General features: G+C 49.5%; 1 protein-coding gene across 3 annotated transcripts in view; it reads left to right on the plus strand.

Moving 5' to 3' along the window:
• Nucleotides 1–26,076, plus strand: part of B3GAT1 (beta-1,3-glucuronyltransferase 1) — a 37,108-nt gene that overhangs the window by 1,366 nt on the left and 9,666 nt on the right. The window contains exons 2-4 of one of the 3 annotated variants that reach the window (XM_037410069.1): nt 19,803–19,920; nt 20,072–20,218; nt 23,139–23,611. In XM_037410069.1, coding sequence (XP_037265966.1) covers nt 19,917–19,920; nt 20,072–20,218; nt 23,139–23,611 — 624 coding nt within the window. In that variant the 5' untranslated portion in view covers nt 19,803–19,916. Of the gene's footprint in view, nt 1–19,802; nt 19,938–20,071; nt 20,219–23,102; nt 23,612–26,076 lie in introns of all 3 variants that reach the window. The other 2 variants (XM_037410070.1, XM_037410068.1) reach the window with 2 other exon arrangements.

Genomic DNA, 26,076 nt, shown 5'->3' on the forward strand with positions numbered 1-26,076 from the left:
AGGTGCAACTTCAAATAGTATTGGGAGGTGGCTTGGCCCAGACGTTTGGGAAAGCACCGTGGAGAACCTGATGTTTACAGCTGTGGAGCCCATATCCTGTTAATCCCAGCACGTAGGGGTCTTGGCTGGGCAGCCCTCACTATCTTTGGCAGGATCTTGCTGCTGCAATATCCATTTGTTCTGTGCTCTCCATCAGATACCCTCTCCTCCTCTTGCTTTCGGGGGGTTCTTGGTGGGTCTTGGCATGGGGCTAGGAAGCATTTGCTTTGGTTGCTTATATAATGACGTGTCAGAGGTCCCCAGTTTTGTGCACACGGTGCAGAAAGTCATGAGCCCCAGTGTGCCATCAATTGACGTAAGAGCTTGTATGCACATCTAAGGAGCTTATGGTCCAATGTTCTGGACTGGAAGAGACTATGCAGTCTGTTGCATGGGTCCGTACGTACTTGTCTAAATTGTTAGTGTCCCTGAGCATCTACAGTGAGGTGTCCTTAACTTGTGTAAATGAGTGGGGCTGGGTGCGTTTGTGTGTGCACATAAATATGGAAGAAGGGCTGTGTAAATGTACAGGGGAGCTTCAAAACATTCTTTTTTTTTTTTTGAGTAATTCTCATAACTCACCCAAGATTCATCTTACTTGCCTGGTTCGTGTAATTAGTTCTTCTCTGTACAGAGATCCCTAATGCAAATTAATCAACAAAGATTTGGCTAGAAGGTTACATTAGCTGGGATTGCTTGGCTTACCCGACAGAGTTAGGATCAAAAAGATGTAGGAAAATGGAGGCACTCGGGGAAGGAGGGTAAAATATCTTCTTTCTGTATGTAGCACCCAACTCTGTTTTCTGTGTCAGCTTTAAAGTATTGTGGAATATGGAAGATGTTCTGGTAAAAGAATTGAATAATTAGCCAGTGAAAAAGAAGGATCTCTCTCCCGGGAGGGAAATAGGGGCCAAGAGCTCTGGAAATGGCCAAAGCCAGCAGGACAGTGCGCGCTACTAGAATGGAAAGGTAGCTGATCAATAGTTTTATTTTCCTGGCTGATTATGTATGGGCATGTGAAAGAGGAAGAAAAATGAAATCTGTGATGTTGGTTCTGAGTACTTTCCCATTTCAGGCAGCTGAGTTATAAATCCCTCGCTGCACACACACACACGCACCCCAGACATTCCTAGTGAAACGCTGTCAGCTTCTCTGTTGGAGTACTGTGAACTTAGTCGTTAGCAACGTAGCAGCGGATTTAATGAGAGCTGGCTCACTCCAAGCAGGGCTGACCAGAGGAAGATGCAGGAGAGGGGACCCAAGTCTCGTGTCGTTTCGATTCCCTAGGACAGCAGAGTGAGAGGGCATCGGTAAAGGTCTCCTGCCACATGCATATGTGGGCAAAGACACATTCTGTTCTCCTGTGGCTTTGTCCTCATCCCAGCAGTGTCTCGCAGAGCTCCAGTCAACTACAGCAATGCCTGGATTTGCTCTTTCCTCCCTTGACCTGCAGCGTTGTTCTGCATCTTTCTGGCTTTTGCTTTGCAACTGTGCACCTTCTGAGGCAAGAAGAACAGTGTGTGCCTCCAGCATGCAGGGCCTTGTCGGTTTGTAGCATGCTCACAAATGCTGCATCTTTCTGGCAAACAATTGCTGTAGCTAGGAGATGTGGCTGACCAAGAAATCTTCCAGTAACTAAGTGGAAGCACATGCTCTCCCCTTGCGCGAAGCTAGCTGCTCAGTGTCAAAAGAATACCTTCTGAAAGGAAAACCGTGCATCTGCCCTTTTAATCTTTTCCAGCACCCTCACGTTGCAACAGCAGAAACCTTGGGAAATGAAAAGAACTGTCTTTTAAGGGATGCTAGGGCAAATGTTGCAATTCATTTTTTAGTGTTTCTTGGAGACTTGCCTTTTGCAATGCTTTTGCTCTCTATTGCCCTTGCTTTATTTCTACTAGCCCAAAAAAAAGTTATGCAAAAGCAGATTTTTCTCAAAACCCAGTGGACACCCTTGAATCCATAGGAAGACAGGGATATGGTCCTTTCTTGCATCACTGCGTTTTGTCTTGCAAGGATGAGCAGCACCAGAGGCTGCCTGGCTTCCAGGGCTTAACAACAAGATCTCTGACTTCTGAGGATGCAGCAGGCCTTGGTCAGCATCTTTCTCTGTGGGTGATGCTCTCTGTGGCTTTCTCACCCTCCACTTTTTCTACAGCCCTCCACTGCATGCAGCAGCCTTGAAAAGTTAGGTGGGCTGTAGCTGTAAGTCTTGTTTGGGGTTAGGGCTGAAGGTGCATTTGGAGGGGCTTCAACCCACCTGAAGGCAAAGTGAAGCAGTGGCATTGGAAGGGCTCTCTGCAGTGTCTTTTTCATGGGTCCCTGTTCTCTGTGACATGTTGTCTTTTATGCTTTGCTTGTGGAGATCCTGAATTGGTTACCTACCAGTGTTTTGCTTCTCTGGTGGCAAGAAAAGTGATTTTTGCCAAGCCCAAGGTCTGAAGAGCAAGGGTAGATTCTCCCTCTGTCTCCTGTGAGCCCCAGCTGTTTGTGTTTGGGTTGGCAAGTTGACATCAGGGATGGATTCACCTTCAGAAGTTAATAAGGGCTTTGCTGAGTGGAGATCATAGGGTGTGGCCCATAATTAATCTTCGTATCCCAATCTAGACACGTGGACCACCCCCAAGTGCTCTAAGTAATACAGCATATTAGTCACTATTGAATATATCCTCCTACATTTTTTAATGGGAACTCCACGCCTCCAGGGAACCAAGGCACCGAGAGGCTGAGGAAATAACTGAGAACAATTCGCTGCGCTAGGGAGCAGATCCCTGTCCCTTGCAGTGCTAATGGCTTTGTCCCACAGATTCAGCCAGTTTACTCCTCCTCCTGTTCTTGACCATCTCCATCTGCGGATATGTTAATTGTACCAAGTGACACTTTTCAAGGCACATTGGTTCAGAGGCTCATAAAATGACTCCTGTGCAGTGAGCTACCTTATGGCTACCTGTGCTGTGCCTGGAGCACGCTTGCACAGGCAGCTTTGTGAATCTGTGGTTTCCATCCTGGCCGGTGTATAGAAGTGTGTGTTCTTCCCCGTGTGCAGCTGTGTGCAGATGCACACGTATCTGTGTTTCTGTCTGAGAAATGCCCTGTCCTGCCTGAGTACCACGGAGCCTTTAAGCAACTTGCCAGCTGCAGCAGTACCTGAGAAACCCCTCCAGCTATCCTACCCATATGAGCCATAGGGAACACAATGCGATATGCTTGGCAGTGACAGCAGAATAAATAGGAAGTGCTCAAAATTCCCCTCCTGCCTTGCTCTGTGCTATTTTCCTAAAGACGGGACAAGAGCTAAGCTTTTGTACAAAGCTTCCTGCGCTTCTTGTGCTGTTCTTTAAGAACAGGTGATGTATTAGCTTTCAAACGGTGTGTTACTGCACTGGTCACTGTTGGCCCAGCTCCAGCCTGTATGCTGCCCTGGAATGCTATTTATTGTTAGTTCTTGAGACGTGGTTTCATACTCCAGAGTCCTTGGTGCTGTGAACATCTAGTCTCTGCGCTGGAGCATAGCATGTAAGTAAACAGGATAGACAGAGAATATGCTGCATGCTTGGTTTTGATGGAAGGGTAGCCAAATGCTAACAAGAGAAAGGTGATTGGCCTGTGATCACGTAGGGAGTCCCCTGGCAAGGACTGGGAACCCGAAGAAGAAATTCTGCCAATTAGAATGGGACAGTCATCAGAAAGGCACTAAAAAAACCTGTCTGAAATCTCTGGGGAGGGGATTCACATCTTCACGTCATGATTGAGAATTCTCTCTGTTCAGCTCTGGGCTGTTGCAAAGACATGCATCCACTGCAGAACCCACAAAAGAGAGATGTCCGCTGACCCCTGAGTTCCTTCCACAGTGTCTGCTGGAGACTGGTTATCCTCTCTGAAATTGCAACAGCTGGTGCCCTGCTAATGCGATGTGGAAAGTAGAGTTCAGACTCTCCTTCCATTCCTGCCCTGTGCACTCTAGACCAGTGGGCTGGGCTGTCAGAAAAATTTGCTCTTCTGCACTCTCTGCCATCTGGGAACACTGTCAAAGCCCAGTGGACAGGGAATTGAAAGGTGTAGCTTGGAGAACAAAGTCTGCTTACCCCCCAGAAAGGTGGGAACCCCTTTGCTTAAGTGCACTGAAGATGCAGATGTTCAGCGGTATAGGAAAGAGAAACAGGCATTTCCAGGGTGCAGCACATCTCATCTGAAGGCATTCAGCTAAAACAGGCCAAATGAATTCTCCCCGTTAATGATAAAAAGAATCTAGCCAGGAAGCTCTGCTCTGGGGATCTACCCCTATGGCACTGCCCGAAGCAGGGATGGGTGTCTCCCACCCCAGGTCCTTGCGGGTGGACCCTGCAAGGCCAGCGCAGCTCTCATCTAACCTGTTTTGAGTGGGAATTCATCTGGAGCCAGATGTCTACAACTGCAGCTGCAGCACAAAGGTCTCCTCCTGGCTAGCTGGAAGGTCTCCCTCCTCCAGCCTCTTGAATGCCACACATTATGTTGTGTGGGTGGCAGAGCCCCAGTTTCTCCAGTGCCACAGCCCACTGTGGCTGTGGGGGCCAGAGTTCATCGACAATGAGATACACTTCACTTTCTGATGGGAAAAAGGGGCATGGGATTTGTCTCAGCTGCCTTGCTGGATGTCATTCTTAAATGCCCTAGCAGTTTCTTCCTCCGATTTGGCATCTGAAAGACAAAAGAAGGCTAATCCAGAAGAAATACCTCGACTCTGCCTCACCTTCCATTCAGCTGGAAAGAGACCAGGAGCAAAAGGATGGATGCTGAGGCTCTGCTCTGGATTTCATGAATGGATGAATGTAGAGACGCAAGTGGGGATTTTGAGGGGATTTGGAAGCCTGCTTGAGGATTTGTCTGGCATGCAAAGCATTTATAATACTTCCAGCATTATCATAACATAATGCCAGCATGATTTGGGGCCCACTCCAGCTCTCAGTGAATAAAAAGCCTAACTCCTATCACTATCAGTGGGAGAGGGATCCCACTTTTGATAAGTTGTAGTTTTGCATACCCTGTCCTCTTGTCCTGGTGGCACAAAGCAAAGACTAAGACGCTTTTGTGTGCTGCTGTAAATGAGTGGCTCCGATTGCATATGTGTGTGGGTGCTGAGCAAACTGCACAAGTAACACTGCCTCGGAGCAGCACACCATGGCCTCTTGCAGAGAAACACAGTGTGACAGTGGAGTGGGTGCCTGGGTTACCTCCCCCTGGGCTTGTCTATAAATACCACCTTGGTGCTGAAGTGTTCTGGCTAAACTCCTTAGACTTCATCCTTTGTTTTTCCATCTGTTTAGCAGCTTCTGAAGCTAAAGAAGAAATGTGTTCCAATGCATTTCTCTTTACGCAGGTGGCCTTGTGAGGGCCAGGACTGTACTTACTGGGGGCTGCATGGGAAGGTCCTTGGGGGAGTCCACCTTCTCAGGGAATGAGCAAAAGCCAGCAGGTGCTGGGGAGTGACATTGCTCTGGCCACACAGGACCAGACTAGGTGACCATCTATGATTATTCCATCTGAATCCCACAGACGGTGAGACGGAGAGTAAACCTGGAGCTTTGTTGAGACACTGGTGGCCCTGCAGTGCTTCTGGCTAGTGCATCCAAGTGAGCTTTTTCCAGCTTCAACTCATGTCTTCCCCATCCAACCACAAAAACGTAGTGCCACCCTTGTATTGATGCAGCAGTCCTATGGTAGGCAATAATACCACTGTCCCAAGGCCCTCAGCTCATCCCCACACAGAAGCACCTCAGAGTGCTGAACTTTTTTTTTTTTTTTTTTTTGAGTGTTTTTGAGCACTCCAGTGCAGTATTTGAGGCCTTTTTTGCAGTCTGCACTGATGTGCTTTGCTTATTTTTAGAGTGGCTCACAGTGCAACAGGAGATACACTGAGCTTGCACGTTTCCTCCTGCTTCCTCCTCTCTCTCTGTGCCTGCCCATCCAGCCTTGCACGTCGTCAGCAAAGGAGTAGCACTTCTGGAAGGATTTTTTGTACGTGTAGATGAGGAGCAGCACTGAAAAAAATCATTCATACTGTTTCATTGGATGTAGGAGCCATCGTCCAACCCAAGGCAGCTGTTACACAGTCCTGAGCAGTCCAGCACTTCCACACTCAGATTCAGACTGAATGGAAGGGAAGCATAACTTTGCTATTTTGTGTGAGCCCCTGCATGCCTGCTGTAGCTAGATGCCTTCCTGGTATGTGGATAACTCTGCGGGGGCCTGTGACAGCATGCTAGATAAGTCACTGATCCTGTGGGCACCACGTCACTTCCCATGTCCTCCTTGCCCTGCCATCCCCCTGTCCCTGGGGGGGACTGTCACTGCAAGCCTAAAGGAAAGGTTGGAGTTTGTGGAGTGTACAGGAAGGAGGTGAGCGATATTGTGCCGTAGCCATTAACGAGGTACATTAACCAGATGATGAGGGAGCGGCCTGACAAGGTTGTTAACTCCTGTCCCTCACCGTAACAAAGCTGTAAAGCCCTCCAGAGGGATCGAAGTGAGAGCAGCACTGCACTCTTCTCGGTTCAGTCCAGGCTAAGAAAAGAGCAGCTTTGCAGGAGGAATTTTGTTAGAGATTGAGTGCAGTACCTGGAACCTATTTTGATTCATGAATAAGTTGACACTCCTTCTGAATAATAGATGCACATGATGGTTGCTGAGAAGCAGATCTGTGAGTGGGCTGGGTCTCTGAAGGAGGGAGTGAGACATACGGAGCAAGCTGCAGTCCTGTTCTGGACTGGGAGCGTGCTGGATGCTGGAAGCCTGGCAGGACTGTGTAGGGATGGTGTTTGGATGGTGAACAGGCATGACTAACACGGGGGGGGTGCTTGTTTGGTCTTTTCATGTCTCCTACAGTCAGTATAGACCACTGCCCAGCTCGGGCTCCGGGGCTGAGGAAGATACGTGTTTGTAATGATGCCACTTATCTGCCTCCATGAAGGGCTCGGTGTGAATATGTGAACGGGAGGAGAATGATGCTATGACTAAATCCTACCGCAGTTTCTGCTGGGGGTCAGCAACCCGTGATGTGTGTCTGCCAGGGCAAGCAGGCAGGTTTGGGACAGCACAAAGCAAGGCTGGACGCTGAGAGCTGGGGCTTTTTGGGGGAGGCATCAGCTGTGCTTAGATTAGCAGGGTGTTTTAAGATGCTGCCTCACGCAGTGGTACTGAGAGGCAGCCTCTTGCTTCCTTGAGAGACAGGTTTCACCTGACTTTCTAGTGGCACGTTTTGCTTCTAATTTGGGAGAGAGAAGTATAATCTGGCACAAGCCTGCCACCCTTGAAAGGCTGCCAGACAGTTTATGGCACTCTCTGTCTGCATGCTCCCTACAGCCTCGGTGAGGTACAGGAATATTCTCTCCTTCCTATCCTCAGCTCTTGCAGTAGCTGCAGGGATGTAAAGCCCCAGGAGAGGCTGACTTTGGCTGTGTGACGTGGGGTTGTATGGGCATTCAAAGGTTTATTCAGATGGGCTGTGATCCACTCGGATGAACGGCAGCTGGTTATGGAGATTAGAGCTACAGAAGTCACTACTAATGAATAATTCTTCCAGTGTCTTTCTTATAATAGTGACACATCCACAAGGCGTGACTCTAACATATTCATTTTCAGAGTGTGCAGCTCCTGGAATGACCTTCTGTGAGGGTTTGAAAGTATTTGTTTCTGTTTGTCAGTTAGATGAGCTCATTTCTGGCATTATTTTTACTGGGGAAAAATTGCAAATGCTAGAATTAGGAGCACTGACAAGATTGGGCGGAATTTGAGTGGTAAGGGTGGGATTAGGAGCACTGACAAGATTGGGTGGAATTTGAGTGGTAAGGGTGGGGGCCAGGACAACTCTACCTGCATGTGCGTGAGGTGTCCCTGCAGTGGTAGGCTCTTTGGGCGGTGGGAAGCTAGAATATGCTAGCTTGGCCTGAGCGGTGAGATTCAGGTGTGGCAGGAGACAGTTCAAAGAGCCTGTTGAAGCCACCCTGTTCAGCCCACCCTTGCGTGGCTCGGTTTGAAGGCACATCTACTTTAGACAGAGTTAGTTACTCTAAGTTATTAGTTCAGCTCTGAAATTCTCCAAGTGCTCAGCCAAAAGCATTGAGAAGGGGGCCTGGCAGGCATAACTGTGAATAAAATTACTCTAAAATGAATCCCTTGGCAGCAAGGTGGAGCTGTCTGGATGCTGGAGGTGTAGATACTATCTCTGCCTCCAGCCTGGCAGACCAGCCTCAGGAAGAAGCAAAAACGGCAATAAAAGGTGCCGTTCTATAAAAAAAGCCCAAAGGACAGCAGGAGGGGGAGCTGCCAATTTCTGCCCTTTGTGCAGGAGCAACTGTCCATGGCACTGTGAGGATACCGGAGTTATTGTCACCGTAATCGCGTGAAGAGGTGCTGGGGTCAGGAAAACAGTGCACACAGTAAACCTGTTGCTGCTGAATACTTCTGGGGTTTGCACCAGAAGGACCTGTGTGGGGGAGGGGTGCTTTGTCCTGTAGAGCAGGGGCGCTGAGCTGTCCCCCTGCCACTGCCCCGTCCCCTGGCTTTGGGAAATCTGACAGCCGCGAAGCCTGTGGTGGCAAAGGATTTGTTACAATCCTCCGAAGCCGTCACCCCACACATACACCTCCTTTCTTCCTCCAATTTATTTTTTAATAATGCTGCCAACATTGTTTCTCATCCCTGTCCGTGTGCTCGGTGCTCTGCCTGGCAGTCCTTTTTGTCTCGCCCAGGCACCTCGTACCATACCGCTCTAATGGGAAGAGACTCTGGCTGCTGGAGTAACAACTCATCCAACAGCCTGAATCACTCTTGTTACAGACCAAATTGTGAACTGTGCAGCAAACCCAGGGCTGAGACCCCGGGTTGTCGGGGGAAAGGGGTTGTGGGATAGGCGAGTGTTTGCATTCAGGTTGGGACCAGCACATGCACTCCTCAGCCGCTAACGCTATGGCGCACGTTCAGCTTGTAAGTCTTGGGATGCTTCCCAAAGCAGCGTTACATTGGGTGGATGTGGGAAGGTGGAGGATCAGGGAGTCCGGGGAAACCGGTTCAAAAGGGAGCCTGCAGAGGAGGCAGAATGAAACGAGGTCTTCAGTCTGCGCTGAGAAAATCACCACAGTCAGAGAGCCTGAAAGAGGAAATTCTCTTTTTTGTCAACATGACAGCGACTCGAAGGAGCAAGTGTGTCAAGATGTCCTCACACACGTGCTGCATCCCCCATTTTCGTAGCCTGCATTCTGCATTTGCCAGGACGCCCTAGTCCCTCGAGCTGCAAAAAGGCTTTAGAGCTGCGTGCAGCTCTGAGTCCTTCTGAGTCCCGGCAGCGCTGATTTCTCCCTCTCTGTCTCGACCATCGTTACTATTCTGGCTCATTATCAACATAGTCAAAGAGTTTAGTAAGTCTTGTTTTTAAAGATTAGTCATCTGCAGGAATGACATTTGAAAGACTTGACAGTTCCAATCAAATGACAAGGGCTGCTCTTGTGCTTGAAGATATTTGTTTAATTAAAAGAAGGTAAAGTCAACCTGACTAATTAAGTGTTGTACATTGAAATACAGCCTAGGAAAGTACAGATGTGGTCCTAGTCACTTGAGGAAGCTACCAGGCTGTCGTCGCATGGTTGAACAGGCCTGAAGGGAGTGTGATGGGTCTGTGCCGTAGCTCTGTTGATAACCCAACGTAACTCTGTTCCCTCCGTGGGCAAGGGATGGCCTGCCTCTCTGTCCCTGCCAGGCAAGGTTGGTGACAGTCGTAATAATAACGATGTAATTTACCTGGTTGATTTGAGATGCACCATAATTACTGCATGATTACAATATTCTTAGAGCAGCCATTACAAAACCCTCCAGGTTCTCAGAGCTCCCCAAGGACTTGTCTCGCTCCTCACCTTGCAAGTCAAACCCTGCAGGGTAGTCTGTCTGTCAGTCAGTCGTGCCTGTGTCTCTCTTTGTGACAGATAACGCGTGCATGCTTTCGGCCACCTGTGGATTAGAGTTCCCTGGCGCTGAGACACTCTGCGGGCCAGAGGGAATATTTCCTTATGTCCCAACTAGTTTGGTGGCAGGATGGTGCTTGGCCAAGCCGGTCAAGCTTCTGCAAGTGGTGAAGATGGTCTTGGAAGTGGCAGGGGCTGGTGAGTGGTACAGGTGGGGAAGCTGGGCAGCAGGGAGAGGCACTCGTAGGTGCCTGTTTCCCTGTGTGAGCTGCTTGTTCACTGCTTTTGTGAGTTGGGCTGTGAAAGTGCTGGCTTAATTCTGTCTCCAGCTTTTGTTTGGCTTCTCCATTTCTTATTCATATGGAAAAGATCTGGGCTGGGTTTGGCCCTTGGGTGATTCTAAAATTAGGAGAAATGACCTTCCCCAGGCATGCACACCAGGCCGCCAGGTTGGTGTGAGCGTGCTTTGCCAGCACCTCAGGCATCAGTGCCTGTGCCATTTCTGTATTTAGCCTGTGAGCTACTTGAGCCTTGTGATTCCTGTCCAAAAGCAGGCAGCTATTTTCATCTCACCTCTAGAGCAAGCTGAGGTGCAGGTGAGCCAAAAAAACTAAGCCACGGGGAAAGCCAGAGTCCGAACCAGGCTTAGATTGGAAGCTGGACAAACTGGTAGATTTAGCCCGTGCCTTTCCCACTAAGAGACAAACCAGGAGCCAAATCTCACCTCCTCGGGCAATGCTGGAACAGCCCTGGGTTTATTGGGTTGGCATACGGGATTTTTATGCTAGTAGAAGAAAAGAAATAGTTTCCTTCCAAATGCCTCTCAAATGGAAGACAGGCCGTGTTATTCTGACACGTCAAAGGTTCCTCGGCAGGCAAGAGCCTCCGTGTTCACTGTGGCAAAAGGAGGTGAAGGAAGAAGGACGAGTACCCCACCGGAGGCCCTGTGCGCTTCCTTTCAGCAGGCACAGTAGGGTTAGGAGACCCTGGAAGGGACCAGAAATTGAAGGGGGATAATTTTAAAATGACCTTCCTGTTTTCAAGGAGAAGGTTGTGTAGGTTTGTGGCTGTACTAATGGACTGCAGAACTGCAAGCAGCGATTGATTGTGTTGTAAGCTGCTGAATTATAGTTGGGCATTTGCTTTATCATTCCTGATCCACCACCACCCCCCCTTCCCTTTCCATGCCGTAGCATGAAAGAATCAATGTTAATCCCTCAGTCCCATTAGTGACTTTTGCAGAGGTCACGGGCTGTCGGACTCTCTGTGCCCTGTTTGACCACACAGCACTGAGTGGGGCTTAGGATTTGAGCCTCATCTCTTTAAAGAAGCCCTCTAACGGGGATGGAAGCTGGGGATTTTCTCCGTAGGTTGGTGTAATGGTTTTGGCTATGATTTCTTGACCGACTGCTAACCAGGGAACTGAGAGCAATGAGTGCCATGCTGCGTCTTTGCTAGATCTGTCCCGCAAGGCCATAGAAGAGAAAACCTGCAAGAAACACTTCTGTGACTGTGTCCTGCCAAGCACTGATGCTACGATATAAATATATTTCTGCAGCCTTGGGGTATGCTATGATGCTGGAGTGTTTGTTGCTAGGGCAGCAGCTGACAAGGACTCTTGAACAGGCTACTTGAGTAGGGTGCAGCAGCTGACCTGGGAACCCTGACCCTTGTGCAGGCTTGTCTGCAGTGAAAAGGTGGTTTGCAATAAGGCCGACAATTTTATGTGAATTTATAGTTCAGAAGCTCTTCAGCATGAATTACCTGCATGGCTGCTCTTAGTGCCTCTGAAATACAAAGGCACTAATTCCAGGCTTGCACAGCTGCCTCACGAGCAGCACGTGTTGGAAGTGGCGTTGTGGGGAGGAGTGCGGAGGAGAAGCCGTGTGTGAATTTGCAGCGTGCTAGCAGCACTCTGCCTCCCCTAAGCAGGAACAGCACCCTTGTGCTCCCACAGCAATGGGTGCTCCTCGCTGCCTGTCCCAAGCACCTTGAAACCTGGGCATTGTGCATGCCATCAAACAACTCTGACAACAGCTCCTGCAAAGCAGTTTTTACTTCAGTGGCATCTTCAGGCACTTGTGCTTACCACAGCTGGTGTTTTCAAAAGTAACAGAGAATTTGGGTGCCTGCATATTTTTTTCCTCAGCCTTCAAAAAACACATGTTTAAGATACTTGATGTTTGCTATTGCAAAAGAGAAAAAATACACTTTTAAAAACTAAATCCCTTTTTAAGGTGTTCAAGGTGCCCAGTGGTGGCGTGCTGCAGGGGCAGAGGGCTAGCTCGCTCACTAGCTCAGCAAGGCTTCTTTTTCCCCCTTTTTTATGCATTATAATCAGGTTATTAATAACTCTAGAGCAGGATTAATTTTTTTTTTTCCAGGGTAGGGAAGAACTCAGTAATTAAAAGTACGTACTGATGGCTATGAAGCCAGGTCTCAGGTCCAGAGCTGATGAGCTACCTTCCAGCTGATGCTGAAAGGTGTGTGGCACCTGCTCCGTGCCCTGCCTGCAGCCGAGCGGGGAGGTGGGCTCTGCTGCGCTCCCCCAGCCTCATCTCCCCAGCCAGTCAAGAGGCAACAGCATGTGGGAGGTGAGCAGTCTCATCTCCGGGTCTGGGAACGGGAACATACTGCAGAGCCAGCTGGGAGATAAAATAGGGCTTGTGTCTTGCTGGGCACAGCCCTTCATGTTTGATGGCCATACTTGTGAACTTTCCCGGGTGCCAGTGTAATGGGAGGCAGCCCCAAGCATATCCCACCAGCCCAGGGTTCTAGGTGCACCTACAGAATCCTTACACCCTTAATTCAGACAGTATATAAAAGCCTGAGGCTTCTCTCAACCACTAACAACAAAAGCTGTGAACCACATGGTGGGGAGGTAATCCTTACTACAGCGTTAGCAGGCGTCACAGTCTTTCTTCTGACAGCTGTGCCCGTTCCTTCATCACCCGGGTACGTCACACATTTGACTTATTAGACTTCCTTGGGTGGAGAAAGGCAAGTCCACAGGGAGCCTGGCGTTAGCTTGCCATGTTTGGCTCAGTGATTCAGTCTTGCACATCCCGAAACAGTGGCCTTCGCTGGCCTGCTGGTGGGACTCGCTCCGTACGGGCTGCTGCCTCTCTTCCATGAAGCACCACATGGAAGCATGTGTCTTCAAACCCTTTGGACAAAGCATATGCAAAGCCTATTATGGAGCTGTGGAATTTAGTCCAATCACGTTGAAATTGGGTCAGCCTTTGTTAATGTCACTTTTAAAAATCTATAGAAGTCAGCGGCGCACAAAATATGCAGTGCAATGCAGACCACAGAGGTGGAAATGGAGTGTCTGGAAATATGGTTGTTTCTGACAATGCTGGTGTGGCCTGAGCTGTACGAAGGAGATAATTAAGGTGTCGTGTCACCAGTTGGAGGCAACTTGATGGAGAGGCCCTTAAATGAGCTATTTGTTGGAGCACTTTTTTCTCAGCGCTCATTCAGCATTCATCCAGAAGCAACCTTAAAGGAAGTTGAACAACTTTCTGATGCTTGTTAAAATTTGGCTGAAGCTCTGAAACTCAAGGGTTTATATGTTTTCCAAACTGGTGGGTGGTTCATTCTAATTCTGGATATGCAATTTATTCACATACACAACTAATCCTTTTTCGAATCCTGTTAAGTTCTTGTTCTTCTTAGTATCCTGTGGCAATAAGTTACAGAAGCTAATTGTGCTTGTGTTGAGCTCCCTTGATCCACTTTGCTCATGCTTGCTTTAAATTTTAAGTGTTGTTCTGAGAAGCTTGGTTAATATTATTTTTTTCCCGTGAGATAATCTGTGTTCTTGATCCCATTTGTTGCAACAGGGCTCAGGGCTGGAAGGGTAGAGTAGGTCAGGTTTTGCCTCAACTGTTGCAAGGTTGGGGAAATTCTGCAGTCTCTGCGCCTCCGTTTTTCTAACAGCTTGCAAAATGCAAGGTGGCCCCTGCGTGTGTAGCCAAGGCAAGTGTAGTGACAGACCTAGGGTTTGCAGGTGAAGCTGGACAAAAGTATCGAGTGGAAGAACAGCCTCCTAAAACTAAGCTTCCTTTCCAGGCTTTTCCAATATTCCTGAATTTTCTAATTTTTGTGTTTAAGAAAACAAAAGAAAGAAAGAAAGAAGGGGAGAGGGAAAAAAAACACAACAACAACAAAAAAAAACCACAAAAGCAACTAACCACGTTGTTATTTCTCTGTTTTTGGCCACAGGAATTATTCTAATTTTTTAAAAGAAGGACACAAATGCTGGGTGAAGAGTTGATGCAAACCCTCACCTACCATCACAGACCCAGTCTGCATTAGCTCATTTTTGATTCCTGAGGATGAATCCGGTTCTCCTCTAGCTGGCAGATTGGTAACGGTGGTCTGAAACATTTCTGAATCATTCTCACTCCCTTTCCTGACTTGCAGTTCAAGCTTCACGTTGTACAGACGAGCTGTAGCTCAAGGATGGTGCGTTGCCCGTCGCGGCGGTTGCAGCTTTCTGGGGGGGGGGGGCTGGGCTGTAAACCCTCTGTCCTTTTCTCTCGGCAGTCGGGAGAATCTGAGGTTGAAATTAGCACCCCTGATTAAATCCTCGAAGAACAAGCAAGTCTGCACGCTCATTACTCAGTTCTGGCTACGTTCTGCTTAATAACTAAACAGTAATTAGCTCCACAGTTTTGCTACTACACTTATAATAGCCCCCATTAAAGTTATGGGGGTTTTAGGCAGTAATGGCTTACAGAGTAATTAACGAGCAAGAGGCTTTTATTACTACCTTTATTTTTAGCCCGTGCTTTACAAGCCTTTTCTGCCAAACACCAAAATCTTAGACAGAGGCTTGTTGTGCCTGTCTCCTGCCATGCGATGTATGCATGGAGCACCAGGAGCCACCGGTGTCCCCGCGGGGGGGGAACCCAGCACCCCCAGTGCCTGCTGTGCCACGTGATTGCAAGGGAGAGCCGTAATTACCCCGTGCCTCAGTTTCCCCATCTGAAGAATGGGCGTGACAGTGGCACGCTCACATGCCTGCAGTCATTTTTTGCAGAAGACAACCAGCTCAGGTGTGAGCCTGGATGTGAATTCAGGAGGGTTTGTTGGGTCGCAGGGGCTGTGGTCCAGCTGCTCGGTGCACCGAGGTGGGCGAAGCGGAGGGACCTGCTGTGGCTCGTGCCGCTCCTACATCAGTTTCCAGCAGGGATCAGAACCTTTGCTATTGCAAAGGTTAAAGGAACCCTGTGTTTAAGTTTAAGGGGTGCTTTGCCCAAGGGGAAAAGCTATTAGTGAGAATATACTTTGTATCCTGAAGTACAGGTGTTTATTTTCCTTGTAAAGCTTTTGTTGTAGGATTTGGCTGTGTTTGTTTGTTATTTCCTGGCTGGTTTGTAATACAAGTGTTTGGTATGTTTGTTTGGGTTTTTGGTGTGTGTTTTTCTTACATCAAGACAATATTTTTACTCCAGCGACAGGTATATATATAAATTCAACTCAAGCAATTCTTTAGTTTCACATGGTCTAAATCACTGCTGCTTAGAGTGGGAAAACCGAGGAGTAATGATGCTGGGGCTGATCAGCCCCAAAGGAAGAAGGTAAAACTGACTGTAAGCCATCTTGCAGATCAAATCAGTGTTCCCTACGGTAAGTGTGCGAGCTGACGCCAATTAACGTGATTTAAAAAAAGAACCTTCTCTGTTTAATAATCTACTATATTAATAACACGTGGCTCCAGGATTTATTAAAGCTTTTTTGTTAGATGGGTGCCCTGTTAATATTGTCATGCCTTGACAGCATTGCCCTCTGCCGGAGGATGCGAAATCTTTCACCATGTGGCATCGCCCTTCTGCTTTCAGCACATCGAAATACATTTCTGCCAAGGAAAGTCTTTCCAAACTAGGCAAAACACCTTTGGTTTAGAAATATTTTAACCCCCAGAGCGCTTACATTCGAGCTGGTGATTTGTGTCTTTTGCCTGATTTTTCAAAACTTGAAAAAAAGAAGCATACTTTCTGAGGTGGAAAATAGTTTGGTCTTTTTTATCAATTTGTGCTTAAATTTGTTCCTCCTCCTTGTTTTCCCTGTGGAGGAGAAGACAGCAGAAGCCTAAAAATTGACAATCTGAACAAAGCCACATTTTGTTTTGAACATTTTCCATGGGAAAAGGAGAGTGGCATTGTGATGGGACAGGGCTAGAGTGAACGCCTTGAGGAGGGGCATAATTTTCCCCAGACTAATTTTGTGCCATAAACAGCAACAAAAATCATTGTTTGGCTTTGATAGCAAATTTTTTTGGATGCAGGGCAAGCCCTTTGTCTTGGGCTGTGAAGCCGTGACTTCACAGCCCAAGTGAAGTGGTGTAAACTCACAGGCAACCATCTATTTCCTATCTGATGATGTTCGCAGGAGAAAACAGATTTTACCTGTTGCAGCTTTAACACGTGACGGTTGAGGTGGGGGCATGGCTTTGTTACACTGAGAACTGGCGTCACCCTGCACCCAGGCCCTCAATTGCATTAGCGTGTTGAGAGGGAACACACTTGCAATACTTCATCGGGATCCAGATTTCATCGAGCTCCCAGCAGCCCCAAGTGAATTCTTACGACGTCCTTCAGTCAGGCTTCTCAGGGTCATCAATAAACTGAAATCGCTTCAGGGATTAACAGTGAGAAAGTGTCTTTGCTGCGGAGCAGAGTGCCTGGGATGCTGTGGGTGCCATGGGCGGCTCGGTGTGCAACAGGGGGTCAGGGCACAGCCTGCGGCTCCGCATTCTCCCCCCAGCCAACCACCGACATCTGCGATTCGGATCCACGCCGGGGTTGCGTTTCTTTGGGCACGTGGAGCACACCGTGTATAGGGAAGGGAACACTAATTACAGCCACTGCGTGCTGGGTACCTGATTGACATCTGCAGCCCACAACTGCCGACGGTGCGAAAGGAGCTCAGTGTTCAGCCAGCCCCGCGAGGACATGGGTGCAAGGTTCCTCACGGCAGAGAGCACCCACCGTCCCTGGGAGCTCCCTGCTGCCAGCCCAGCAGGGCTGTGGAGCAAAGCCGATGGCTGTCTCTGCTGGGGCACGAGTGGGCTGTGCTGGCCCTTGGCAGCTGGAGCACCAGTGACAGATGATTGACCAGGGAGCTGCTAAATGCTCTGTAGCAAATTAAAAGGAATCGATGCTGAAGAGACCAATGCATAAATCGTTGGAGCCTGCTCGTTTTCCCCTGTGTGGAGGGGGTAGACAGCAGAGCAGCACCCCAGCTCAAAGGTGCCCGTTCTCAATCCTACAAAGCCGAGGGTCAGCCTGTCCTACGGGAGGATGCTGACAATTTGAGTCTGGATTGGCAGGAGGCAGGGAAAAGGTGTCTTAAGGTAAAAGCACTATATCTGGAGGAAGCTGCCCTTAACAAGCAGGGCAATTGATGGGTGCCAGCCCACTGTGGCAGCTTGCCAGATGCTGTGAATTGACTCTTGAGAGGCTTTTTTGGCATGCCATTTCCTCCCACCCCCTCTCCATCCATGGTGCATTTGCAGCAAAAGCACTTTCCTAGGCAAGGTGTTCAAGCTTTTCAGAGCTGCCCCTTACGGCTCTGCCCTGTAGGAATGCTCAAGGGGCATGTTCTGGCTTTGTTAGAGGATTCAGAGGATGCCAGCGCTCAGTGTCCTCTGTTCAGGCACTGACAGCAACTGCAGGGACAGCAAGGATGAGGCCAGATGCTCTTTCCTGAGGGCAGTGTGTGCTTTGGCAGTGCTAGGCCAGCGGGATTTCTCTGGCTCTCAGAGCTGGACAGGGATGTAGCAGAAGGCTGGTGTTTGCTGGAATAATTCCTCCTCTTCCTCCCTGGTTTATTTTGTCTGGATGAGGCTGCTTTCTCCATTTCTGAAAAAATAGGGACAAATCTGCGTAGCTGGGAGATGTTTCCTTGAAAGTCTGCACAGCGTCCAGCTTCACGTAACATATCCTTGGGCTGTGAAAAGGTGTTTACTGCTGGTTCCCTGTACTTGACTGCAGGAAACCCTGCTTTCCGTAGAACCAGATGTGTCTGGTGTAGGTGTTTGTTGCTGTTTCTTCTGGAGACCCTTCCAGAAGACTAGCTCCCTCTTACCACCCTCACTAGCTGCGGCTTGCCCTGATCCCCCACAACCTCCTTCCACACCGCTGGATCCTGGCATTTCCTAAACGCAGTTTGCCCCCATATCTGCTGATTGCACCCTCTGCATGGTACTGGAGGAGGGTAGGTGCACATGAGGAGGATGGGTCCCCAGCTCTGTAGATGCTGGCACCATGATCTCTGGCACTGGCTGTTGTATGGGAGGCGGCAGATCTCTCGCTGGTGAGAGATGTCTGGGTGGGGAACTGGCTGTTTGCTAGAGTTGGCTGGAAAATTTTTGACAGGTTGGGTTTTTGTACGTGTGGAAAAATGGATTTGATGAAGCTTTTGTTGAGGGACATTTACATGTCCCTTTTAAGGGCAAAGGCCAACCCATGTTTTCCCTACCCCTTGTTTTCCCTGGTAAATTAATACCTCTGTGATTGAAGTGCTAATTTGGAAGAACCAGGTTCTGTCCAGCCACTTGAGTATCGCTTGCTTGCACTTTAAAACAACTGTGTATTGGTTTGTGGAGCCATTTCGCTCCAAGTCCTCCACTGGGCTCAGTGCTGGTGGCTGACTGTACAGCCCAATGCTCGAGGCACGGCCAAGGGAAATTCAGCTCAATCCAAGCTGGGCTAATCAGGGATTTGAACCTGGATCTCTCCACGACTGCCCCATGCAACCAAGCAGAAGCAAGCTCCGAGGTTCTCGGGGGCGGGGGGGGGGGCGGGAAACATTTGCAAAGTAGGGTCGTAGCTACAGCCCAGGCTTGTGGAGCTCCCGCTGATTTAAGGAGAGGATCTGATAGTTTCCAGGGCACCACGGTGGCAGTGAGTGACCAGCCAGCCAGCGGCTGTGCTGTGGGAGATGGGTGCTTTCCCCCAGAGCAGACTGCTACCCAGACTGCGGTATTCTCTGGGCTCTCCTTTGACTGCAATGCAGCCCTTTTAGCAGCAGGCTTAATGCGTTCCCCCACATGGGAACAGTGGTACTAAACTGCTACCCATGTTTGCAAACTGTCCACCGTGCGTGTCCCTGCTAAGTGATGTACTTTGCTTGCCAAGATACTAGGATAAAATACAGTCTGCTTAAATCTTGTATGTGCTTGTCTTGAATCAAACTAAGCCATTGTGGCACTTTAATATACTCCAGTCGCAACACCTCTGAGGTGGAAGAAATGAACCTGAACAGGCCACTGGAAGCCTGAGTTAAAACTGGCTGCGTCAAAGATGCCAGCGGGGGGGTCTGAGCTGAGGGGGTTACAGTGGTGGGCAAAACACAGGGTCACTAGCTTCACTGGAGCCGTGTTCCCAGGAGCATAGGTACAGCGACTCAGTGCTGTGCCTGGCGGAGGGAGGGGGTCTGGCTGGGTCTGAGCACTTGCTGATGTGTCAGACAAGTAACGTCGTCATTATGGTCCCTGCTTCCTCCCAGGGGCTCGGGCCTGGCGCGTGGTGTTGTGAGGCTTGGCCAGCGTGGGTGAAGGGTGCTTTTCTGCTGGGGGATGGCTCAGACATCGTGGCACTGAGCAACTTCAGCTTGGCTGAAGCAAGGGCCTTGCTTGACAAGTGGGACGCAAAGGAAAGCAAGGCTCTGAACGCCCAGGAGGCATCTGTCCCTGGTGGGTGGGACACTTTGCTGCTGTTCCCTGTTCCAGTTGATTTACTCTTCCTGAGGAGGATTTGTGAACTCTCTTGAGCAGCTCCCCGCTACTTTTCTCTGCCTGCTCACCTTTGCTCTGTGTTACAGGTTTCCTTCAAATGAGTCCCTGAAGTTCCTGCTGGCAGCTCCAGCAGCGTCCTGTAGAAGTGCCCTCCTGCTCCTGGTCTCAGCGGCCGAGGCCCCTCCAAACCTGCTTCTGCAATGGGTGGGTTGTAAGCACTGGTAAGACCTACGAGTCGTGTCGCCTTCGTTGCTCTCTCTCTCGCGTTCTCTCTCTCTGTCCTTGTTCCTTCTTGCCCATTTATTTCTGTTCTCCATGTGCTCTGCTGTTCTGTCTCTGGGGTTTTCACTGTCAGGTAATGAGGAGCTGTGGGTCCAGTCAGTCTTGGAGATGCCGAAGAGACGAGACATCCTGGCTATCGTGCTGATAGTTCTGCCCTGGACACTACTAATCACCGTCTGGCACCAGAGCACCATTGCTCCACTGCTTGCAGTGCACAAGGGTGAGAGAAATCAAACCAGCCCATGCCAAGTCTGTGCATCCCTCCCTCGTCCTCATCTCCTCTCTCATTTCATTTCTCCATGGCAGCCATGCTCATCTCAGCTCCCAGTCCATGCTCATGCAGAAGATTCCCCACTTCTGCTGTAGGAACAGCCCAGCGCTCGTAGGGGTTCTTCAGAGGCATCGGTCTGCAAGCCATGAGATATTGGCCACACTTGGAGGGTTCTTTATGACCTAAATCCAGAGCACTGAAGGAAGATGCTTTTCCTTGTTCCCTGATGATGCATAAGAGAGGAGTACCATCCTGCTAGCCTTTGCAGCGTTCTCCACACAAGTTAGTCCAGCAGGAAAGCTGCAAAAAAAACAGAGAGCAGAGCAAACAAACCTGCCACTTGAGACAGCTGCTCTGGGAGACGTGAGGCAAAGAACATTTTCTAAGTGTCCTCAGCAAAGCAGCAAACTGGTGCTCTTACACTTGAAAGAGAAGGCAAGAGCCAGCATCTCACCTGATTGTCTGATGGAGTTACAATGCTGTAAGAGTCAGCTTCCACACTACCTGTAACACAAAGCATTAGATCCCTGGCCCAAATCAGATGAATGCAGGAAGTTCTGAGGGATCCTTTCTGGCCAGAAGGGTCCTAGTTTTTATTGTGTTCTTTGCATAGCAGCAACACCTAAGGGTGTGAGAGCTCTTGGAGGCTGGAAGAAGCCAGGCTGCCTACTGCTGTCTTCATTCTTGGTTCTGCCCTTCTGCTGAGTGCCAGGGCAGGTGGGTCGGTTTGGGGAGGCTTGTCTGTGGGGAAGAAGGCCAGCTCATTTTCTCTCCCACTTCCCTTTCCCTGGGAGGTTCTCTCCCCTTTTCCTTTTAATGTTTGCACCCATCCTCCACAGTTGCTTATCCTTTGGCTGAACAGTCTGATGTGCAGTTTGAATTTTCAGAGTCTGTCCTGAGCAGCTTTACATTTCTTCCTGGAGTACTGACAGCCACCCATGAAGCTTTGGGCAGTTCCTAAGGGAAAAATGACTGTGATCCCCTCTGGGGGGTAGACAGTGTTTCAGAGGATGAGGGATCTACTGGGCTCTAAAAGAGAACTTGAAAGACTACTAAGAATACACCGTCTATAAACCAGTTTAATTCAATGCCCTGAAAACTAGGAGCTGGTTTTTGTGAATGGCCACGGACACTGAGGTTAGAGCACAGAGATTGCTCTGCTCTGACTGTCGTGAACTTATCAACGATGCTGGTAAGACACATCCTCTGCCAGTGCTTCTCTGAGCCCCTAGTGGAAAATGAGTGGTGATAGAGACCAACCTGAAAGCTCTTGGGAGAAATTGTTTTGTTCTTTTGTAACAAGTTTGTGAGATCCTTGGCTAGCAGGTGCTAAAAAAGAGACGTGCATCTATACGCTAGCGAGGGCAGAATGGCAGTCCTTACACATGCCAGGATTTACAGCTGAGGGTTTGACCTGCAGGGGTTTGCAAACTGTCTCAAGCACCATCCTGGCTAATTACATTTGTGTCTGTGTCCAATGCATTCTGCAGATTTATTTTGGAATTGATTCCAGTGTTCTCTGCTTTCAGAGAGCTCTGCTATGTGATGCTGATGTGCTTTGCCTTACATAGGGCCCGACACAAACGTGTGCAGGATACCTTGTCCCCGTCCACCCCACCAAATCCAGACCCTCCCTCCACCAACGCTATGGCGTACAAGGCCTTCATTCGGTGAAAGGCTGGTATCAAAGTCTGTGCTGCTGGAAGAGTAACATGCTATGAAAAAACTATAGGTAGTACCCTGCTGGGTCAGATCTAATGTCTGTCTGTTCCTGTTCTTTCTCATCTGAAGTTCCCGGTAGTAGCTGGTTTTGCAAAAATCTATGGCTCAAAGTATTACATGCCCGCTAGAGAACAGCTGAATGGAGGTGCCCCTTCATCTCTGCCAGTTCCTAACTGTAGACCATGGTATTCCTGCTGGTCCACAGTGGTACGGAAGTGTGAAAGTCGCACCCTGGAAAAAAAAATGACAGCGACATAACAGGTGCATGAACGTTTGGGTTTTTTTTCCTTGAGCTGATTGTGAACAAGTCTCTATTTGCAAGGATTTTGTATGTTTGGATCAGTGTATTTTATATATGTGATGTTCATTGTTCACACGCACACTACTGAATGGGCTGTTATTTTCAGAGACTGGTAGGATCTTTTTGAGGAGAGGTTAGTCAGAGGCAGGTGAAAGCCTCTGCAGGAAAAAGCCTACAATTACAGGCTTTAATTTCTACTCTCCATTTCTGGATTTGGAGAGTGTCTTTCCCCACTTCTCTGTGCCCCATCCCAGGCCTGTCAGGAGAGCAGTGGGGTACTGCGGTATTCTGGCCAGATGCTGCTGCTGGGGGATCTTTACTGACTTGTTTTTTTCCACCAGTTAGTTCCCTGCCTCCCAATCCAGGCAATCCAGTGCTTGAGTGCAGAGCCATGAGTCCTGTCCTACTGAGCATGGTGCCCAGAGCTCTGGAGCTCTACAGGAATGACAGATTGTCAGTCCTCGTTGCTGTTTTCTTCATCTAGATCTAATTGCTCTACAAGGCTGTCTCTTCTGGGTGCTTTTTGAAGTTGCTTATTCTGAGCACTCAGCTGCAGCATTGTCCTGGGCTCTCAAGCCTTGTTTGATGCTGGTTTTCTAACAGCAGGAACTTCTTTTCTCATGTGTGTTTGTCCCTGATTCCTTTATTTATTTGTGTACTTATTTATTAAAGCCTCCATCTGAGCTTGTTTCCTTTCCTCTGAAACCATGAGGGCGATCTACTATTAGCAAGCAGCCTGCTGGCTCACTCGGGGGGTGTTGGAGGACTGAGTCCATGCGGCTTTTTCTTCTCTCTCGTACCCTTGCTCAGATGATGGTGGTGACTCCCAGCGTGATCTCACTGCAGGCTTGGACTCCAAGGAATACTGCTTGTCGGACCGGGACATTGTGGAGGTGGTGAGGACAGAATATGTTTATACCCGCCCACCCCCGTGGTCAGACACCCTTCCCACCATCCACGTCATTACACCCACCTACAGCCGGCCTGTGCAGAAGGCAGAGCTGACGCGCCTGGCCAACACCCTCCTGCACGTGCCAAACCTGCACTGGATCCTGGTGGAGGACTCCCAGCGGCGCACACCTCTCATCACCCGGCTGCTGCGGGACACGGGGCTGAACTACACCCACCTCAACGTGGAGACACCCCGCAACTACAAGCTGCGGGGAGACATGAGGGATCCCCGCATTCCCCGGGGGACCATGCAGAGGAACCTTGCTCTGAGATGGTTGAGAGAGACCTTTAACAAAAATAACAGCCAGCCTGGGATTGTTTACTTTGCTGATGATGATAACACCTACAGCCTGGAGCTCTTTGAGGAGGTAAGATGCTGCTGGGGAGGGCCCTGCCGGCTCAACACAACAGATTAGCACGTGGGGTGTAAAAGGTGCCGTGTACTGAGCTGACGAGATGCTGTTGCACATCCTCTCCTGAGCTCGGGATCAGTCTTGTCTTTATAGTGATCCCACCACAGCTGCCCTGAAGTTTTCTCTGGGGGTCGGTTACCACGCTGCGAAGTGCATGTTTCCCAAGGGCATCCTTTGCGAAGTAATGGGACCCCCAGTTTATCCTGTGGCATGTGAGCAGGAGGCAGATAGTTTTCACTGTAAAGGAAAGTAATGAGGAGCTGCCATCCCCTGTGGGGAGCCTTGTTAGGGTTGGAACGTCGCCTGCTGTCTGACATGCATGTGTGGAAGCACAGTGCCTAGCAAAAGAAACCTTGGCCGTCCTCCTTCCATGCTCCACTCTGGAGATTGCCACCTGGTTCCTGATCTGATGTTATCTACCTTTCTTCTCCACCACCCCTATGTATTACACTTGGCTGGCTGCTAATTCACGTTTGTTCTGTTTGAGGAGTCCCTGGGGGGACTTGCTTGCTGTTTGCATTTGTTTGCTGTCATCCCAGAGTGTCCACTGGTTAAACTCTGCAGCTGTCAAGAGCCTGGTGGCTGCTCTGCACAGATCCCCAGCTGAGGCAGCAGCGCCCTTTCAGAGTTACGCCTGAATGGTGCCAGCACACTCACAGCGCTTGCAGGACATCTTGTTCAGAGATACTCTGGGCAATTGGCTCTGGCTTGCTGCACACAGGAGGAGCGTGCATTTATCAGCGTTTGCTTCTCCTCCCAGAAAAGTGGAGCCCTTCACGCACCGCCTTGGAGAGTGCAGCGCTCCCCTCGGAAGCTACTTTGCTCACAGCATCAGGGGATGGAGGGTCTCTGAGGCTGTTTGAAGTAGGCGATGGGGCCGAGACCTCAGCCTGGAAGTTTGCAGCTCCAGGAACTGTGATGGCAGGCTGAATTTCAGCATGTCCTGACAATCCTGTCGGGCTTGAGCAGGGGAAGGTTCCCATGTGATTTTCCCATCAGGGGCTCTGAATGAACTCCTGAGCCTTTCCCTGTCTGCAGGTTTGCAATGGTGTTACAGTGCCAGGTACCTGTACCTCAGCTGGCTTCCAGCTCAGAAATTCCTTGTTCCCTTGCTCTCCTGAGGCCAAGCTTTTGCAGCAAGGAACAAGAAAAGGAGGGTTGCTTCCTTCCCTACCAGTTGCCAGGTTTTATACCAAGGATCTCCTATTTATTTGCTCCATATCTGGCCCCCTTCCCCTCCCTGGTGGTTTCCCTTCAGCTTGGACAGCCACAGGAATATACATGTTTTTAAAGGTGAAAGGAAATTCAGACCGAATGTCTGTCTTCCACAGTCCCCTTTGAGGCTGGTTCTGGCAGCATCTTGAGACAGACACTGCACATTAATAAAGCAGAAAGGGTTCCTTCCTTCACCTGGTGTGCTTTGCTGGTAGAGGCTTCTCCTCCTTGATGTGTAGCTGCAGTTAAGGTCACATGGAGCCAATGAAATGTGCTGTGAAATGCAGAAGACGCGCACTATTGTTCCCTGTGGACAGGGCTGCCGTTAGCATGTGTATAATGCAGAAGGGCAAGTGCCAGAGCTCTTCTGGTCTCGTTTGCAGTAATTAACAGTGATGAGATTAGCTCTGGGAGATCCCTGATCTAAGAGACTGGGCTGAGAGCAGAACGTGAGGCTGAGCCTGCCAGCAGAGCAGGGCAGGGTGCTGGCGGGGGCGAGCAGGCAGACTGGCATTCAGAGCATCTGCATTGGCAAGTGCCGGTATCTGAAGTGTCCCCTGATGGCTCCTGTCCATTTCGGTTGGCTCTACAGGGAGCAGAGGCATCCAGCGTCCTTCCACTGGGTAGCAGGAGCAGCTACGAAGCACCGTCCTGCATGCTGGGAGTTTCTGAAGAGGCTGTGCTTCGCAGCTGTCCCTGAGGTTATGGGCTACGGCTGCAGTGCCTCGCTCTAAAGATGCTTTTAGCCTTACTGCAGCTCACAGGCTGAAACTGCAGCTCAAACTACTTCGCGTTCAGAGAACACACCTTTCTTCCTAGATATGCCACTCCTGCGTTTCCAGGTGGCCTCGGGCAAAGTGCTTCTCTGTGTCCTTGTTTCCCCCACTGTCCATGTGCAAGACTGATGCCCCACAGCTCTAAAGACCTTTGAACAAAAACCCCCTCCTAAATCTCAGTTAAGTTTATAACTGGCAGCTTTGTTTTTAGCGCTGCACTCATGCTTGGCTCCGTGGCTACCCATTACTATTGCTATTGTTAGCTGCCACTTTCCAAAGCACTTTGCTGCTCAGGCTCCAGGGTGTGCATCCTCTGAAACCCAGGGCCATCCGTGTCCTGCAGGACATCCAGTGAGCAGGGTGAAGTCATTCTGCTGGGGTGCTGGTTTGTGTCTTGGAACTCGTGGTGCTGGTTTGTGTGTTGGCACT

Source organism: Falco rusticolus, chromosome 16 (assembly GCF_015220075.1).
Source record: "Falco rusticolus isolate bFalRus1 chromosome 16, bFalRus1.pri, whole genome shotgun sequence".
NCBI lineage: Eukaryota > Metazoa > Chordata > Aves > Falconiformes > Falconidae > Falco > Falco rusticolus.